At 45.4% G+C, this 18,771-nt stretch overlaps 1 protein-coding gene across 3 annotated transcripts in view; it reads right to left on the reverse strand.

The window, feature by feature from the left end:
- LOC143173226 (SET-binding protein-like) overlaps nt 1-18,771 on the reverse strand; it is a 260,506-nt gene that overhangs the window by 124,268 nt on the left and 117,467 nt on the right. For 2 of the 3 annotated variants that reach the window (XM_076363439.1, XM_076363436.1), the window contains one exon: nt 15,249-15,320. The exons of the other annotated variant lie outside the window; for it this stretch is intronic. In XM_076363439.1, coding sequence (XP_076219554.1) covers nt 15,249-15,320 — 72 coding nt within the window. The remainder of the gene's footprint in view (nt 1-15,248; nt 15,321-18,771) is intronic. 3 annotated transcript variants of the gene reach the window in all.

The following is an 18,771-nucleotide window of genomic DNA, read 5'->3' on the forward strand; positions in this document are numbered from 1 at the left end:
GCATGAGACCTGCGTTAAATAGCATTGCTTGGCTTCCCCTGCGCTGTGATAGAAAAGGTGTCCAGATGGGAACCCACTGGATTTGACTTAGTAACCCAACAGTGAAGTTTCCCTAATGAGGCCTATGACAAATTTGGCTTTATTTCTTCTGCTGAATACTGCTATTACCCAGCAGATGACCCTACAAAAAAGTTGGATTAGACAGCAGGAGAGAGACCTGCCTGCCTTTGACCTTAGATGCAGGGCATGAAGTGTCGGGGCTCTGAGGGCAGCACTCCTAAGCATTGCGATAACAGGTCCTTCCCTAAAATAAACACCAAGCTGGCCATACCAACAGAGCCGCCTCTAGCTTTATAATCCCTTTGCCATTTTAAATCTCCGGATGAGTTATTATATTGCAACACACACACAATTAGTATGTCATGAACGCTCAATAGTATTCAGTAAGAGGATGGAGGGGAATAAAGAAAAAGGCTAGTGCAATTGATACTAATCTTAACTGAACTTGATTTACCTGCTTTCTCAAAAGGAAAATCTTTGGGTATCCTCAAAATATTAAAGATGTTTGTTTTAGTTGAGAGTTAACTGAATATGGTATGGACTTAGTGACTGCTGAATTACTAGCTGTTCCACAAATGCTCACATGTAAAACATCTTTGAATGCAAGATTATCCTGCAGGTAAGACAGAAGGTAGGAGATGTTCTCATTTATGTTGATCATTAACTTGATCGCAAAGTAGGTTTGTGACTTGCAAAAATTATTTTTCATTGGGTCTCGGTTTCCCACAAAGAAAATAAGGCTTGCAGTTGGTGTCCACGGCAGCTGTGCTGCAGTGAATACAAAGTGGATGAAAAAATATTACTACTGGACTGTGTAAGGGGAAATTTCAGACACACTCACATTTTGTAGCATTTTGAAGGACTACAGAAACTGCCAGGCCACGGGGAATAAGGCCCATTGCAGTGACACCGCTGGAAAAAGGAGCCACATCCTGGCGTGCTCCTCTCCTGAAGCCTACCCCTGCTTTAATTTTCCCAATTTAAGGTTACTAGACGGTTCCCCTGTAAATTTCCTTTGCCATGTTTCTCTGACACGAGCCAGCAGCTCAACTGCTTTGTGTCTATTTGTGGCCGGTATGAACTGTGAGGGCTGAAAACACATCCAGAGGATCTTTTACAATTCCTGGTGATGAGGAGGGCTGCGAACAGCAAAATGTGTCACTTATATATTTGTCAGCTGCAAAGCTGAAACCGATAGCAGGGTACGAATAGAGAGCTGATAGCCTCACCTCTAGCTGATACTTCACGTGGCAGATTATGTTTCTGGGCGCTCCTCTGCCTGCCCCAGGGATGGCTAGAGACAAGTCCTGCTGCACCCCAGTGAGGATGTGCTCATGTTATCACACCAGCTGCCTGGGACCAAAAGGCCAGGGTAAACCAGGTGCACAAGAAAGCCCTGCATGAACTATCTGCTGTTTGTCAGTGCTTAAATACTCACGGTCCTGTGTCAGTCAGGATGGTGCTATTATGGCTTTGTTATTGCTCTCTGCTTGTGGTGTTCTCCAGGCACCTGCACCCAGGAGCCGGCTGCGAAGACAAGCCGGGAGGCAAAGCAGAGCGCAGGTCACCAAAACCACATAAGGCAGTTGGGAGCAAGGCTGGTACATGCAAAATGCACCATCACTGAGGAGCTAAAGGCTGCAGTGGCTGCTAAGGGAGGAAGATGTTACGCACCATGGAGATGAAGCCACCCCTTGTTGTCTCAAGTAGGAGGACACAGGAGGAAATGTCATCCAACCCTCCCCAGCCCAGACCTGAGTGGTGAGGGAAGGGAATTCAACCAACTTTTAAAATCTCTGGAAGATATCACAGCAGTTTACATTGAAGTCAGTAAGGCAGATGCACTCTTTAAATGCCCATGATTAGCCTTCTTCCCCAATTAGCAAGAGAAGAATCACAGCTCTTGTGCAAAGTGGCTATGGAGACACCCATTAATTTCCATGGACTCGAACGTAAACAGTAATGAAAAGCTCCCACCACTTTTCCAGGGAAACTTACTTTGAGTGCACATGTGTCCTTGTGTGCCTTTTCCATTTGGAGAGACACAAGGTCTCTCTTTCTCTCCCTGAAACAAAGGCGATGAGCTCCAGAGCCACCAGCCCCAGCAGATCCCAACTGCCCTTTCCTTGACAAGCTGCTTGACTTCTTGGGAGGATTCTTTGTTTTTTAAACTCAGCGGCAGAAAGGGAAAGGGAGGATCATCTTTGCATTCACAGAGTAGTTGGGAACAACAGCAGCATCTCTTCCTCCCAAGAAACTCATCTCCCCTTGGCGATACCCTGCCCCGGCTGAAAATGAGCACAGGGGGAGGAGGGCTATTCAGGGCTCTGAGCCGGGCCCAGGGAAAAGAGAAAGCACGAGAAAAAAACAGAGAGAGAAGCTCTGCAAATGAACAGTCAGCATAAACAAAGCCTATCGGCCCAGGCAAGAGGCCGAAGCACGACTGTACTAAACAAATCACAGTGGAATCAGCAATTGGCAAAGTAATTGGCGTTATTACAGCTGATGGAAAATTTTTGATGCCGTCCATGTTCGCTTTCGAAACACTACTCAGACATTTAATTGGCTCAGTTCTCATGTAGCTGATTGCTCTTTTTTTTCTTCTGGAGTGTATCAGGCTTGTATCTACCGACAGAAACACTGGGATACGCTTCCCTGGCTCTGTCCACTGGCCATGAGATGGGAGATGAAGTTTTGCACAAACTAAGCAATGCAGGAAAATGCATGGAGAGAAATAGGTCTGACCTGGGAAGTTGAATCATTCCAACCTCTGTGTTCCCCCGGTTCTTCGCAAGGTCAAATCTAGCGCTACCAAACAGCCCTGTGCTTGCAGCACCTAAAATACTGCGAGTTAAATGCAGGGATGAAAATTGCATGTGGTGATGTCACCAAAGGGTGGTTTTGGTGCTTTAGTCACCATGCAGGTAAAATTGCCTTCTCTCACACACACAAATGCTCGTGTGAGCACCCTCTGGTATACTTATCACACTATTTGATAAAGAGTAAAAATGGCTGAGTGTCTGTGCTCAGGAAACGCTTCTTCTACTTGCTAGACCCTTTGGCCAAAGCAACCTCATCCTCTGATTTGAGCCCTCTTCCAGAAAACCAACTGTCCCCCATAGGTCAGGCCTGCACGGACAGGGAAATTTCAGCCAGAGGCTTCAAAGTATTTCCCCAATGTTTTTTAAAAGCCTCACAAAATCATTAATCTGTAGGGAGCAGCCAGGTCTTTGAGGTATACGAAATTGGGAAATGGCACTTTCTTAAGCTTTCATCAGAAAGAGCAGCTCGGCTTGGTGCTGAGACACACATTCAGCTTTTTTTTAAACCTCCACTCCCTAGGTCTAGTCTTAGCCCCTTGATCTGCCCTTTGGAGGACATCCAGGTCTAGGAGCAGAAAGCTCTCTCCTTGGCCAGGCGATGGGTCCATAGAGCAGACAAGGCTGTGGAGGGAGGGTGCTATTGCCCGCTTCCCTCCTCCGCTCCTCTCGTCTGTTGAGAGCTGTATGACCATAGGCTGCCTTAATGGGAACCGCTGCGGTGGCAGTAGCTCTGCAGCCACGTGGAGGGATGGCTCCTCAATTATCAGGGAGTCGTTTTCAAGTACGCCTTCTCCCTGTAAGCAGTGGGAAGATTTCTGAACCCGCCTGATTGATTCATTCATCGGCTGATTTCACTGGGATATGATCCATTCAGATTTACAGCTCGTTTCCAAGGATGAGGGAGCCCAGAGGGGCTCATCCGTCATATCCTCCGTCACTGCAAATCAAAGGCAGCTCCACGCCGGGAGACTCCCAATGCCGAAGGGAGATGGCGTTTGGCAGCGTGGCTCCCAGAGATTTCTGGAGCTGCTGGACACCAATCCCCTTGTTTTTCCTGAAGAAAACCCCTTCCTGTGAAATGGTCTGGCGTGTGATGGCAAAGGACACGCCGGAGGATTTGAAGGGACTTGGTGGCCCTTCAACAGCCAGCATTGCATGGCTGGACTGAAGCGTGGCCCCACAAAGTCTGCAGTAAGGCTGGCCAGTATGGCCATCTGTAACGCAGCAAAGCAATTTGGGAACACCACAGGTTCCTGACTCAGAGACCACAAGGATGGCTTCAGGATTAAGCCCCTGCTCCAGGGCTTTTAGGACCCCCCCACAAGCACGGCGTTGGGGAATGGGATCATTTTAAACAAGCAGGCTCCTTTCCACCCAAAACAACTGGCTAATTATGGGTCACCCAGTGCCACAGTTAGCTTTTGCAAGAAATTACAGTGTTGCCCTCACGTCTCTGTGCCTCCTGAGTCACTGCTGCTGCTATTGCCAGATACCAGCACAGGACCTGGTGAGTCCTACAGAGCTTCAGAAGACTGAACCCAAGCTGCCTTCAAAGCAAATTTGAGACCAGAAGACGAGAAAGAGGCAAGTTCAACACAGGGGAGGCCAGCTCTTCCCTTCTCCACGCCAAACAGGACTTACAGAAAATCCCACTAGAAAGAGCCAACAGGCTATGGCCAGTGATAAAAATGGAAGGAAAACACAGGCAGCTTCATGCTATTTGTTTTATCTACCAAGCTGAATATTTTCCCTTGCAGTTACCACTTCTGAGTGCTTAACTCTGTCAGAGAAGAGCTGACAGCACCTCAAGAAGCCAAAAGGGAGATGCCCACTCCCTTCATCCCAGTTTGGTGCAAGTCTTTGATTCACACCCCATATAAGCCTGTCTACAAACGGGTAAAGCTTCCCGTTGGAGATGCAGTGGATGCCTAGGATGGGATTTAAGTTGATCAAGGTCTGCTCCCAGCAGTGCTGCTCTGCAGCTACAACCAAACCACCTCACCTGGTGTTTTTTCTGTTCTCTGAAATGGGCATAGCGTCCTGCCTGCTTTGCGAGACGCTGAGATTTATGTGTGAAAAGCATGACATAAAAACTAAGTATTGTCACATAAAGCATGATGAATCTATAAAAAGAAGCCAAGGTAATGTGGGTGCCATTAAAATCCTGACACTGAGTGCTAGAAGTGGCTTAAATTTGCTGCGGTACTCCCACTGTTCCCTTTTATTAAGCACAGGGAAATACTGCCTTGCAGATAAACATTGTGATGTGGTAAATGTCCAGAATTTAATGGAGTCCATTATAATTGATGAAAATGTAGCTTTCATTAGTTTATGAATGCCTTATTCATATATTATTTTTTTTAAAAATCCAGAAAGAATGTTTTCCCTAAGCAAGTGCCAAGTAAGAGGGTAAACAACTTCTGCTAATACACCTTCATCTCTTCCCCACGGCTGTCTCTCCTGCAGAGGAAAGGCTCTCGTTACACATCCACCAGCCTTCTCCACAGTCCTCTTGCAAACCTCTCCCAGTGTGATGCACACAACCCCAGTAACAGCCGGTCACACCTGGGTGCGTCGATAGGCACTGTGAAGCCTTTTCCCACTGCTGCCTGCCTGTCTCTGCCAACCCTTCGACTCCCATCTTCACCTTCTAATGTCATACAATCTTTGGGCCAAGAACAATAATATATTTGCTTTATGATGCTCCAGCCGCAGCAGGGATTTTTATGGACTACAACAATATAATCTTCTTAACTGTGGACATGCTGCTGATTAAAGGGGTCACATCGGCAGCGAGGGAATCTATAATGTCTTTATTTGTTCACAGGAAGGATACACCAGGAGTTCAAGTTTCTCTCTCCAGCCTCAGCCTCACGGTGCTTTGATCCTGACCACCTTTGAGAATAAAAGAGGAATTTAGCTCTTAAATGTGATTCGGTCACTGGTGTCTCGGTTAACACCATCCATAAAAGGATTGGTTTCTTTGTTACGCAGGACAAGGCTGAGACCACAGACTTGAAATAGGAGTAGCACGAAAAAGATGTATCTCTTTAGCTAAAAAGGGCCAATCGTTAACCATGTAACTAATAATAGTGGCTATTGAGTTTTAATAACACACTCTAGTCTGTTGCTCATTCATGAAGAGGGGTGAGGAGAAAATGTTTTGAGGCTTCGAAAGATTTTTTTTTAAATTAGAGAATTACACATTGTGGTATTTCAGTGCCACGAACACCTGCTGACAGTATGATTGCAAAACAGGACATTCTTGAGGCTGCAAGAAAATGGGCACAAAAAAGAGAGTCTTGTTATCAAGTAAAATATCTGAAGACTGTGGTCGAGCGCATTTTTTTTTTTCCGACTTTTAAAAGCGTCACATCCTCAAATTCAAACAAGCAGATGGCTGCCAGAAACACTCTGAAACCAGCAAGCTGCTTGCATTGGACACATCATTTTTGGTGTCTTGACCTCTTGACTGTCACATTGATTTTTATTTCATTTGGTTTTGATCCAAGGCAATTGGAGAGGATTTTAAAGTCACCAATGACCTCTGAACTTCAATGACGGCATTTGGGGGCATTTTATCTAAAAGAGGAGATAAGGGCAGAAATGGCCATTCACTCACCATCCAATGAAAAAAAATATATCATGACATCATTTGTGGTTTCAGTTGAAGCAGCTGAAGTAAGCTGCTGAGGCTCTACAGAGAAGAGGTGATACTGCTGGAGGGAGAAATGTTTTGAAGAGCGTGCAACCATGGCATCACCTCCTTTTGTTGATAGCACACAGCCACAGCTGATGACAACTTCAGCTCTAACTCCACGTTCTTGCAGAGTAGCAACCCTGGGCTATAAGTCATACCTGCTCCTGGCTGATTTTTGTTGCTTCCCTCTGAAAGAGTATTGAAATGTAATCTTTGATATGAAGTCGGGTCTTAGGAAATGCCAGTAGATACAGAGCCTTGCATTGCATCTCCCCTGCAACTCAGACTGCACTGAGCACATCAAACCTGACCTTGCTTCCTCCCAGTAAGAGATAATACACGTCTCTTGTTCCTCACATAGACTTCCCAAGACATTGTCTTGAGCTTCATCTCCGAGGTGCTAAATGGCCTGCCATGCAGGAGATAAGCTGAAGCTCTCAGATGAAGGATAAGGCTGATGAATTTGCTCCTTGGCAGCAAGGGGACCCCTGATGATGTGGGTAAAGGTCACCTGGAAGACAAAACTAAGCTGGTAACGTCATTAAAAAAAAAACCCCAAGGCTGACACCCTGCGGCACACATGCCTCCCACCGACGGGAGGACCCTGGCCACCATCAGTCACGTTCCTTCATATGCTGTGGGAAGTTTCTCAGACCCTGCGGGACAGCTGAGTGCGTGACCATGTTAGCAGAGTGAGTCACTCAAGGTTCAGATGGCTCCACGTCAGGAGCCACATGGGCTGGGGTGCTGCCCCTCCTTCCGCCACACTGCAAGGAAGGCTCTTATGACAGGAGTGACCTAAAGAAAAAGGAGCCTCTGGGTGTCTTCCCAGTGATTTCAGCGGGCTTTGTGCAAGTGGCTCTTTGTTACTACCAGCCTGCTCCATTCATACCTTACCCTTCTGCCTGATACCGTCTGTGAGCACAGCAGGTCCTGACTGCACTGAATCAAAGATGAAGCCACCTTGCCAATGAGGGGAGCGAGGCACTGCAGAGGGTACCATTTCTCCTGATTCATTCTTCCTAAAGCATGTGTAAGGAAAGCTGTTTTCCTCCCTCACCTCTGTAGGGGCTCTCATGGACTCCTTCCAGTCATCTGAGGCTCCTGTTTTTACCCTTCCATCATTGTCCTGCACCTTTTCCCAGCCATGGTGGCATGGTGGAGCCACTGCCTTCTCCCAAATGCCTACATCTCCTTGCTTATCCTCACCGAGGTTATGCTCTGCTCATGTTCAGGTTACTTTCTCCCCAGCACTCTTATTATTGAAGTAGAGCCACTTATTAAAGAAACACTGTCAGTGATGGTAACATCTTATAGTGCAGCTGCTGCTCAAATACAAGAGACCAGAGCTATAGTATTCCTATATGAAGAATAATGTGCCAACTAATTTTGGTGGGACATAGATAAAATACTGATTTAATCTATCTGGACCTAGTAAGATCTGAAAAGAGCTTATAGGAAATCATGCCTATATCTTAGTTAATGAAATTCTGGGCTGTTTCTGGGAAGACTGACAATTGTAAAATCAATCTGCCAAACTTTCATTCACAGCTTCATTGCAAAGCCATTACAGATACGGCAAAGACCGCCAAACTCACAGGGGTGTGTGTGAAGGCACATGTGGGAATGGGGAGCACCACATTTTCTTCCTGCCAAGGCAACCTGGCAGTATGGGGGGGCAGGAGAGCAAAGAATGGATGCTCTTGACACTACCACCGCACTTCGATGTTGCGGGGCTTTTTTCCTCCTGACCGATAACTTGAGCCTGAAGTCACCTCCGCAAGCAAACCGCACGAATCTTCATTAACGACATTGCTCACGACGCTTGAAGGCGGCTGCCGGAGGTCTCAAGCCATCCGTCTGTAGCCCGTCTCACTCTTCCCATGAAGAAGAGCACACCGGGACGTTGATTAGTTTGGCCAGCCAAGCTGCTCCGCTGCACCGTTAGAGGAGGAGACCAGAGCTGATGCAGCTTGATTTTACCGGTGCTCTTTGCAGCTGGTTTGCTGCACCCAGAAACCACAGAAGGTTGAAATGAAACTATATGCACCATATCTGCAGGTCGCATGTGCACTGATACTACTGTGTTTATGTTCGTACTCATTATTATACACAGAAGGAGGGTGTGCAGGAAACATTGGTCCCTGGGGGATAGCACGCCGTAGCGATTTTCAAGCCGGTTGCTCTGCAAGTAAAAGCCAGGGTGCTAGCAAGTAATGCCTGTAAAGTGTCATGCCTTGATTTCTGCTGTGTGGATCAATATTAACAGTAATATTGTATTTCTAGGGCATACTCAACTGACAGAACTATTGATTATTTGGTATGTAGCAGTGCATTGATACTTGATAGCAAACTGGGACACTGAAACAATAAATGTGCAGTTGTTAACAAGCAACAGAGGGCATTGAGTTTCAGTGACACAACTGGGATATTGCTTCCTTTGTCTAAGATGGAACATCTTTAACATGTCAAAAATATAATTTACTTATCTGACTTACTGAAATACCCGGAGAAAATACCTTCTTCACTGAAACCTGCAGATTAAGGTCATGTTTCCAAATATGTGCCAAATTACATCAATAATTTCATCCCCACTGTGACCAAACACTTGAGGTATTCTTGAAGGGATTTTTTTTTTTTTTTTTAATGTGTTTAAATGTGTATTATATCAGATCACTTTGTGCATGAACAGATTTCAATGAAAGAAAAGATGATAAAACATTACACTTTGGTTGCAGTAGTCGAGCCAAAGTTATTTTTTTCACCTAGGTTTTTGCTTCAGTGTGAAAAAGTGTATGTGTATATATATATTGATAGGGCAAACTTGAAAAAAAAACTTTATCAAACAAAGGGTTTACTTATATTCAAAAGACATAATGCCATATCCTTCCATGAGCTGTTTTATTATCTATAAATCTACAATTGCCTCCTATGAACACATTTAACTACCAACCACCAAACCATCAAAAGGAAATTGTACAGAGCACCAGTCTTATGACTGGAACCTTTTGAAAAAGGAGCCTTCCTATGGTGAGGAAAAAAGAAATACTTTCTCTGAAGAAAAATAACTCGTGGCACTCGCTGTTGCAGGAAAGAACAACTGAATGGCTTAAAACTCTTTTAATCTCAGCTCAGAGAGGCAGGGGAGGTGACTAGTAAATATGCAGGAAATACATCTGTACTATACATAGCCTTTTTCTGGGATAATACAGCCTTTTCCCTATCAGTGTGTTGGACCCTGTAGGCTTAGCTGCCTCAGCTGCCATCTTTGTTTTGGAGACGTCAGGACCAAGGGAGGCTGAATCAGCCTCTGAGGGTGGCTCCCCTCTCTCTCCCACTGCAGACAAATGGAGTTTAGGATGATGAAGTCCAGTTTCTCAGCTGAGCCTGAGCCTCTTCAGCCACTAGTAAATTAAATGTGCCCAGCAATATTCCCAGGCATTGAGGCCAACTGGCACAGAATGGTTCGTATCTCTGCTCGCCACCATGTCTTAGCTTCTCTAATGCAGCAGCTAAATGCAAACGGCTCACTGGAATGAACCCTGGTCCATGCTTATGAATGATTTAAGAGTTTGCTAGTTGTCATGGACCAAAAGCGTGCCAAGGACTGGTCTAGTAGTTTGAGTATACCCAGTCACACTCCCGTGCCGAGCGACGTTCCCAGATACTGCTTAACTTGCTTAAGATAGATGCAGCCTAAGACACTGGTATGTCATATGTGCTTCTTCACCTTTTCCTGCCCAAGATCACCTCTTTCCAGCGAGGAGAAGGGAGTTGTATGGCTCTAAGTTTGGTTATAACAATAATCTTTTGCTGGTTCGTGATATCACTCTTACTCAGTGAGAAACTGTAGATTACTGCTGTCTGCAGTCTAAGAATAAAATTGCAAGGAACCAGATGTTATGTGTTTAAAATGACAAAGTTCTACATGGGCAGCTTAACTTCATAAACAAACCACTGTCCTCTTTTTCCCTTCCCACACCACTGTCATCTGCCTGATCCTACATCTTCATCATTTGCAACTTTAAATTGCATACCCCTAAAAAAGCATTCCACCTCAAGCAGTTGCCATAGGCTCTAACCATGCTACACTGGAGGACCATAAGATGTCCCACAGGAATTTCTCTGCTGAGCTGCCCAAGGCAAAGCGAGTCTGTTTTCATAGGTCCTTCTGAGCTACAAGAAGCTGAACACAAGCACTTTACTTTGAGAAGAACTGACTATATCAGGGCAGGGACCATCTGGCAGAAGGCACAGCAGCATTAATGCAATCCCACACCAAGAGGGAAGATCTTGGTATGGTGTCACCCAAATCTGGGCACCCTCCTACACCCCACAGGCACTCAAGCACTACGAGGCAGTGGAGGGAGGCAGGGGAAACATTTCGTACCTACACCCACTTCACCACACACACCACAAAGCCTTCTCAGTGAAAAGGTTTCAAAGCTGTCATCAGAAGCTCTTACTCTCAGATGGGAGACGTTCAGAGAAACCCACCCCTTTGAATGGTTTCGCTTGTGACGCTTACAGTGTTTGTCTGTAGGCATCACCCGTGCAGCAACCGACTTGTGGTTTGCAGATGGAGCTTGGGAAGGAGCACCTTATCATAGTGAGCCAGCTGTATTTCAGCAATGGCACTTTCTTGGTGAACCGACAGCACCAAGGCTGCCATCCACCCTTTGCAGTGGCTGCTTTTCCCAAAGAAAAGGTGGTGGAGACTTGTGTCAGGCAGCTGGTGTCTCCACCCAGCTCCTATTTGGACACCTCTGTGGCCCTGGCAGCTGCAGCTAGAAGCACCATGTGGGCTCACAACCTCAGCATTTTGTGGCGGCTCCCTGACTCAGGAAGCTATAATGCCAGGAGGATGGCGGATGACTTCATGCCAGTAGAATCTAATACCTTATGATCCTATGATCTAGTGCAAAAGGCAGGAGGAGTGGGAAGCCCAGCAGGCACCTGATTGAAGAGGCTGGGGGAGATAAGAGGAGACGGTGTCCTGCTGTGCATTTCCTCCACCTCCATAACCTTCTCATTTTCAAAGAGTTTCCATAGGGCTGTGGCAGCTATTGTTCTCCAGACCTGATGCATCAGCATCCCCACTGCACTGACAGCAGTTTGGTATTCGCACACGGCCAGCCCTTCTCCCTCTTCCCATCAGGAAAATGAGCAGCTCGTTTGGCTTCAAGAGGAAACAAAACGTGTACAACTCGGATACCCCTGTGCTAAGGTGTACAGGGCTATGCTACGTGCTCCATAACCAGCATGAGCTGCCTGGGCATGTGCTCAGGCTCAGACAGACCCAAATGCGTTTACATCGGACTTCACGAACACGTGTCCATCCTTCCTTCCTTCTAAAAGTGGTCACAGCAGCCAGATCAAACTTTGGCACAACCATTACTGACGTGCAGAGTCAGAAATGAAAAAAAGTTCCTTTATGCCCAATTATCAAGGAGGTTGAAGATTCATATAGGCCATTAAGATAAAAAGGAGGCTAATTTAAACCTACAGCAAAGTTTAAGGAGTAACCCTGTACAGGCAGGTAGGTAAGATCAATGTAAATGTTGTTCTTGTTTCTGTTTGGCTCTGTAAAAAAGAAAAATACTATCAGGGCTATGCATTTTTTAAAACCTGCATTTTTTTCCTAAAAAGGGTTGAAATAGGTTTAAGCATCACTGTTATCTCAAAAACGACACAGAGACATTTCCATGTGAACGTTCCCCTTTGCAGTCAGATATCCATATTCACCATGTGCGTACCTTTGAGTCGGGGACTGCAGCTCCCCTGTGGTCCAAGGACTCAGGGTCCATTTTGTGTAGAACTTTCTGCCAAAATGGGGTTCTTAGTAGTTGGAAATATTGCAAGGTCACCCACAACCTTGATAGAAACAGGAGGGTAGGACAATATTAGGGAGAAACTGTAAGCTGTAATGTCCAACTGTAGTTGGCAAACCCGAGGGTATTTGGATTGCCTGTACTGGTATTTCGCTCCCTTGTTTTCAAATGATTGTCCTGGCCCTAGTGATTAACCACCTGAATATACCGAAGAAGGATATTCATAGGAAGGATCTCATGATAAAAAGGCTATTCCTGGCCCTCTTTCCATCACATCATAATCTGTCCACTAATATGGCTTGAGATCTCAACTGATCAAAAGGTCATAAGATGCTACCGCTAAGTATCACTCTGTCTCTGTTCAGCCGAAGGCAATTTTACTCCGTGCGGCAGGCAGAGGAATGCAATAGCAAAGCTTTCAAATCTGTTTGTATAATAGATGAAGTCTTTGCTATATGACATTTATCTTCCTTCAGGGAGTGACACCTGATAAATAAATCTCTAGTTGCCAGAATTTAAATAAAACAAAGGCAAATCATATCCCTGCACATTGTAAATATATAGCTGCAGAGAACGCGAGAGTTCCCACTCTCCCACCATTTCCTTTGCTACAAAAGCTATAAAGTGCTGACAATCCTCAAATTCTGCCAAAATCAAGGGACCCAAATCTCTGAGAACATGCAAAGAGCACGGTGATAACATAGGAGGGTCTGAAAGATACATCACTCGCTTAGATTAATGAAAATAAAAATTACTTTTTTTTTTTTAAGTTAACAAAAAGCAAAAAGCAAAGAAAGGGGGCTTATTAGCATATCAATAGGAATAATGGAGTGAAAATGGGGGGAAATCTAGTAAATGGGGCAATGTGTTTCCCAGTGAATAACACGAGGGTGGACAATTTTCAAACATCCTGGGATGAATAAAACACTGAACCACATCCTACCCACCACCACCACATTGTCCAGTTGGTCACCGCTGGACTGCGGTGTGCCGGTGGCAGTGGGTCCATTGGTCCCGCACTGCGCCCGTCCCTGGATGCCAGCCATCGCCTCCAGCACTGACCGCAGCCCCTTCTCTGGCCACTCTGCATCCAGGTGGTTGAACATGGGCAAAACCACAGATCGCTGCCCAAAACAGCAGGGAGAGAGGGTACCACTGCCAACAACCACCTGCCACCTGAAGCCCTCATCTAGTGGGTGTGCAGAGCTGGTTTCTGTGAGCATTACCATTGGAAAAAGCACTGTTTTGCATCTCCCGCACACCTGAAGAGTTGTCACAACAAAATTAAACCCCTCAGCATTTCCCAGACTATCCGCCTGCTCCCTGGCTCTCCAGATGCAGAGCTCTACACCAGAACCAACAGACAGTTTCTTTAACTGCAACTGGCAGTCATTTTGCTCCTCTCCAAGCTTTCAAAGCTGAGAGCCATCAAAGATTAGCAGAAAAAATCATGACTATTTTTCCCTAAGAAGCAGCACTGGTAATAGGCTTCAGGAAAAATCCTCCTAAATGCAAGTGATAAGCGTAGACTGTGTGAAGGCTGACAGGTCTGATTATAATTATCACTGCGAGGAGACCAGCACTAACCTCCCTTCTGGAAGGCAATGACAATTCCTGGAAGGGAACGTGCAAGTGAATTATCATAAACAAAATCATTGCAAGTGGAACTGTCTTTCACTGGGAAACTAAATAAGGCCCTGATTTGGGGGAAAACAAAAGCAAAACCTTGAGTGCTCATTAAAGTTCATCCCGGTAGAAAATGGTACTCAATCATACGTTTAAGTTTTGCTGACTTTGGGTTCATGGGAGTAAAAGAAGGAAGCAGGACACTTGAAGCATGGGGTGGAGTCATGCATGTACGAGGTGTTTGGAAATAAAGGATATCTTCTCAAACCATATTTAAAGACAAAGTTCTGCAACATAACATGAACAGAGAGCCCCAGAGAGCATGTTGATCCAGGCTGAGCTAAATATTCAAAACTAAGACAAAACTCAGGCAGCCTTGTACCAACCTTTCCGCCTTCCTCACATCCTAGCAGGGAGAAAGCCAAACAGAACCAACACAGCGCTCTTCAAATTGCATCTATACATTGAGTTCCTCAAATTGCATCTATACAATATATCTATTGACTGAAATACCACAACATTGCTTTTCAGCAGGGTTTTGAGATAGATATGGTAAGTAGTATTCCTTCAAGATCACCCTATCTTAACCTTCTTTGTGCTTTCTCTGACAGCATTACATCTTTCTTAGGCTGCAGGTTGTTTTGGCATTTCTCATTCTATTTCCGTTGGAAACTCAGAAATAGAGAAACTTGGGCAATCTGGAATAAGAGTAGCAGTACAGTAGCTTTTTCTTTCTGAACAAAGGGAAATAGATATTATCTTCTTAATAGTGGGCTATAACTGCAGAGGAGATGAAGAGGAGAGCCTCAGAGTCAAAGGCAGTTCTAGGAGTTTCATTCTCATTATATCTCAATGGAGTGAAGCAAATAAATTGCGCAAGGAGACATATGGAAGCTCACTACGCAAATGGCCTATTTAAGGCTCTTACTTCCTAATTAGGTCCTGGTGTCAGGAGGTTGGTAACAATTATTCACACATAGAACATTTGGATACAATACAAACTGTTCTAAACCCCAAACCATCATAATGGCATGCATTAAAAAGAAGCCCTATTTAGCTTGATCTTTTTCGACTCTTTCGCTTAGCGCTTGGAATATCAGTTTCTGTGCTATGCACATCCTAAATTTCGTGTCTAACACTGCAATAATGGGTTTGGAAGGGAAAAAGGAAGAAACAAAAACTTTCACAGCCATAACCCCTTGTTCTTACCTTGTTCACAGATTTCGTCACTGGACTCTGCACAGGGAACCCACACTCTCTTCCCAAACTCTTCATCTGACTCTGTGGCGTTTCCCAGAGCAAAGAGAAAAGAGAAAACCTTGATTGTGGGAATGACCGTGCAGAAAATGGTCACAAGCATCCAAAGTTTTGCTCTGCCCTTCTCCATTTCATTACATCGTTCTGCATGCCCACCACCACCTGCCAGCCAGGGCCCTCTGAGCACCCTGTGCTGGGGTTCACCCTCAGCCCCGCTCAGTTTTGGAAGGTCCCCCAAGCTTCTCCCTAATCCACACAGATGTGTAGGTTTCTCCTCCCAAGTAGCCCTGGTAAGCATGGCAGCACCATGGGGCCATCACGGCTTTCCCCAGCAGCCACAGGGCACGCAATGAACCATGGCGGCAGGGAGTGGTGCCATGGATTCCTATGACAACCCGTGTCGGAAAGGCTCGGGAAGAGCAGGAAGGTGTCACAGGATGCCAACCAGCCTGCTTTGTTTAAGAGTTAAAACAGGAAGCTGAAGCCAAGGATTGCCACATTGCAAAACCATTTAAAATAGGATAAGTGCTTGGGATTCAACATCATGACTGCAGCAAACTTGCTCTGCCCTGTGCTTCTGCAATTCAGGTACGAAAATGAGATCTTCCTCTCCCCTTCTTCCCCTCCTGCCTCCTCTCCTCTCTTTGTCCACCTCTCGAGCCCTTCACACAAAGGTGAAATATTTTACATTTTCACCTGTGGTGATGCAGATCAGAGAGTGTTTTCTTTGCTTTGCTTTTCACTGATTTTGCCCAAGGCATCCTTTTAAGCAGCAGCCTGTGCAAAGATAATAGGTGGCACGATTCTCTGTAACTGGAATCAGCAACAAATCAGCCATCTGCCACTCCAGGGGTCTGAGATTAACCCAGCTACTGGACCGTGACTGCAAAGCATTTGCACATTTAGATTACAGAAATGTGAGGTTACCGGCCCAAAAAAATAAAAGACTGAGAGTGGGGAAGGTGTGGGGAGAAGGGGTGGAAGATAGCCTTGGAAGAGTCCTCCGGATTAACCCTTCTAGACACAAGTCATCTCCTAACAACTCCAAGCAGACAACATTTCTCATTATAAAGTGTTAAAAGGATGAGGGATTTGAAGGATTTGAGATTCATGAGACATCATGTTTCAGGGAAATACACCCAAAGACACTTTGATACAGGGAGAAATAAAGACAAAGACATTCAGCTGCCTTGTCAATGCCTTGCAATGCTTCTTGGGAAGTATGACCAAGCTGCCCAGATGGCTTACTTGGACCACTTGGAAAGTACAAGAGTAACATTTTTGTCCCAAGATGGACAAGCTCCCTGACTCCAGAGCATTGTTAAGATATCGAGGAAATGAAAGAGGTCTGCACTCTGAAATATAAAGGTTTAGGAAAGTCTCTTCATTCGCTGTCCTCAGTTTACCTTCCTGAATAACAAACACCACATCGCTACTTTGTGCACATGGATGCTGTTGGTCCACATTAATATTTGTCCGTATCTTTGGGATCCTCTCTATAAATCTGTTGGGAATTGTTATTTGCTAACTGAAGTATTAAGAGGTTTAAATCAGTAGTAAACACAAGCTGGCTCCACATCTAAAAGTGTGAGCCATGCTCTGTGCAGGTGTGTGGCAGGTTAGGACAGCCATCAGGGTGTCCTCTGCTCACTTTGATGTGGGCTTTAATCCCCACTCCTGGCACTCTTTTTTGTAGCTTGGCATCCCATGGTCAGGGATCTCAGCTTAAAAAGAGGAGGTTGTGGCCAGAGAAAGAGGTGCAGCTGCAGCCAAAATTATCAACAAAGACTGTTGGGAAATTCAGGCAAGGTCTGCATGGTGTGTGCCCTTGGTGAGGATGGTGGCTTAAATACACAACTCATCTCATTAAGTCAAAGAGGCAACTGAAAAGCAAACAGCAAGCACATGTGTGCATACAAACCCACGTATTTTTATGTGTATACTTTGTTCATGAAGAACAGGTGGGATCTAGTGGAACGTACAATGGCACACAGATTACTCCAAGTTACTTGGCCAACCTTCTTGTTGTCATTTGCCATGGTTTCTTCATCCTGTCCAAGGTTTCCTGGGCCAAGCACTACATACCCCTCACTTGTGACAAAGAGAAAAACACAAGAAGAGACAACAACATCTCTTCTGTGCAATATGAAGTTGAGCTGCAGCATCTACATGGTTCAAGGCACAACTGAGAGGAGGAAGGGTGAGAGATCGGTTGCTGCAGACGTCCTACTTCATACAAAGCCTGCTAGCATCACCTCAGAAATGAGTGCACCTCCTAGGAGCCTTAATTTGGGACTGATCTTTTGATCCTCCACAGAGGAAGGACCATTGATATGCGAGGAGCTGTGAGAAGAAGAGGGTGAGGAGAGCAGGCTGGAAAACACATTTAAGTCTCCCTAAATTCCCCACTATTTATCACGGTATTTCCAAAAGGCATTACCCGAGCAGAATTAGGTGCTCCAAAACCAGGCCCACGTGCCTGAAACCAAAGGTGAGGTTTGAATTGGTTTGGATATATACTAGGGCATGGTTTTCAGGTGAGAGATGGGTCACGGGATCATCCCACGCCTGGGACTACAAACTGGGCCAAGCTAACAACCCAACAACCCACAAGCTTCTGAGATGCAGCAAGGTAATGAGCCTCTACCCGTGCTTCGGAAAAGTCTCCTTGAACTTGACCTGCTGGCTGTGTGAGTGCTAAAAATGTTGTTAAAACAGGATCTGGACCCATTTTCAAACCCAAAGGCAGGGGTTTTCTCTTTCTCCAGTCTCCAGTTTCTGTAAAGCTAACCTAAAACTTCAGATCCAAATGCCAGCGCGATCCAGAGAGGAGTATCTGTGTGTGTGTGTGTGGTGGAAGATCTTTCCATTCAGCTTCAACTATTGGACTAATATAAGAATGCTTGTGCTGGTAACAATTTTAAAAAGATTTTTTTAAAAATCAAAATCCCATATAAAAAAAAAAATGTACTTTCATGTACCTCTTCCTAGCCTGTGAATGGAGGGAAGAGGGGACAAATGCAGGACAAAACCTTTTCTTTCAAACAAAAATCACAGCAAAACTCCAGCTCATCCCTTGCAAATTAATTAACCTTCTAAATTCCTGTTGAAGTTTCAGCCGTATATCATTTTTTTTGTCTGTTTTATCCAAGCAGGCTTTGCAGGAAGGAGCTTTTGCAATCAAAGCACCGACACTGCATTAACCAGCTCAGCTGAGCCGTGGAGCTGCCTGGAAGTTGCCTCGTCCCCCAGCAAATGAGAAACAGAGGGGAACACCGACGCAGGAGACGCTGCACCTTGCAGAGATTTGTGTGTCCTACAAGTAACCTTGCATCAGGATACAGAGCCACAAGAGCAGCTTTATGGGTACGGAGAGAGGAGGAGGAGGACAGCGAGGAGGAGGGGAAGGAGTGGCAACAGGAAAACAATCAGAAAACTCCCTGGGAATCAAGTCTTCTCTTCCTCCCTAGGAAGA

The sequence above is a fragment of the Aptenodytes patagonicus genome, chromosome Z (genome assembly GCF_965638725.1).
Source record: "Aptenodytes patagonicus chromosome Z, bAptPat1.pri.cur, whole genome shotgun sequence".
NCBI classification, from domain to species: domain Eukaryota; kingdom Metazoa; phylum Chordata; class Aves; order Sphenisciformes; family Spheniscidae; genus Aptenodytes; species Aptenodytes patagonicus.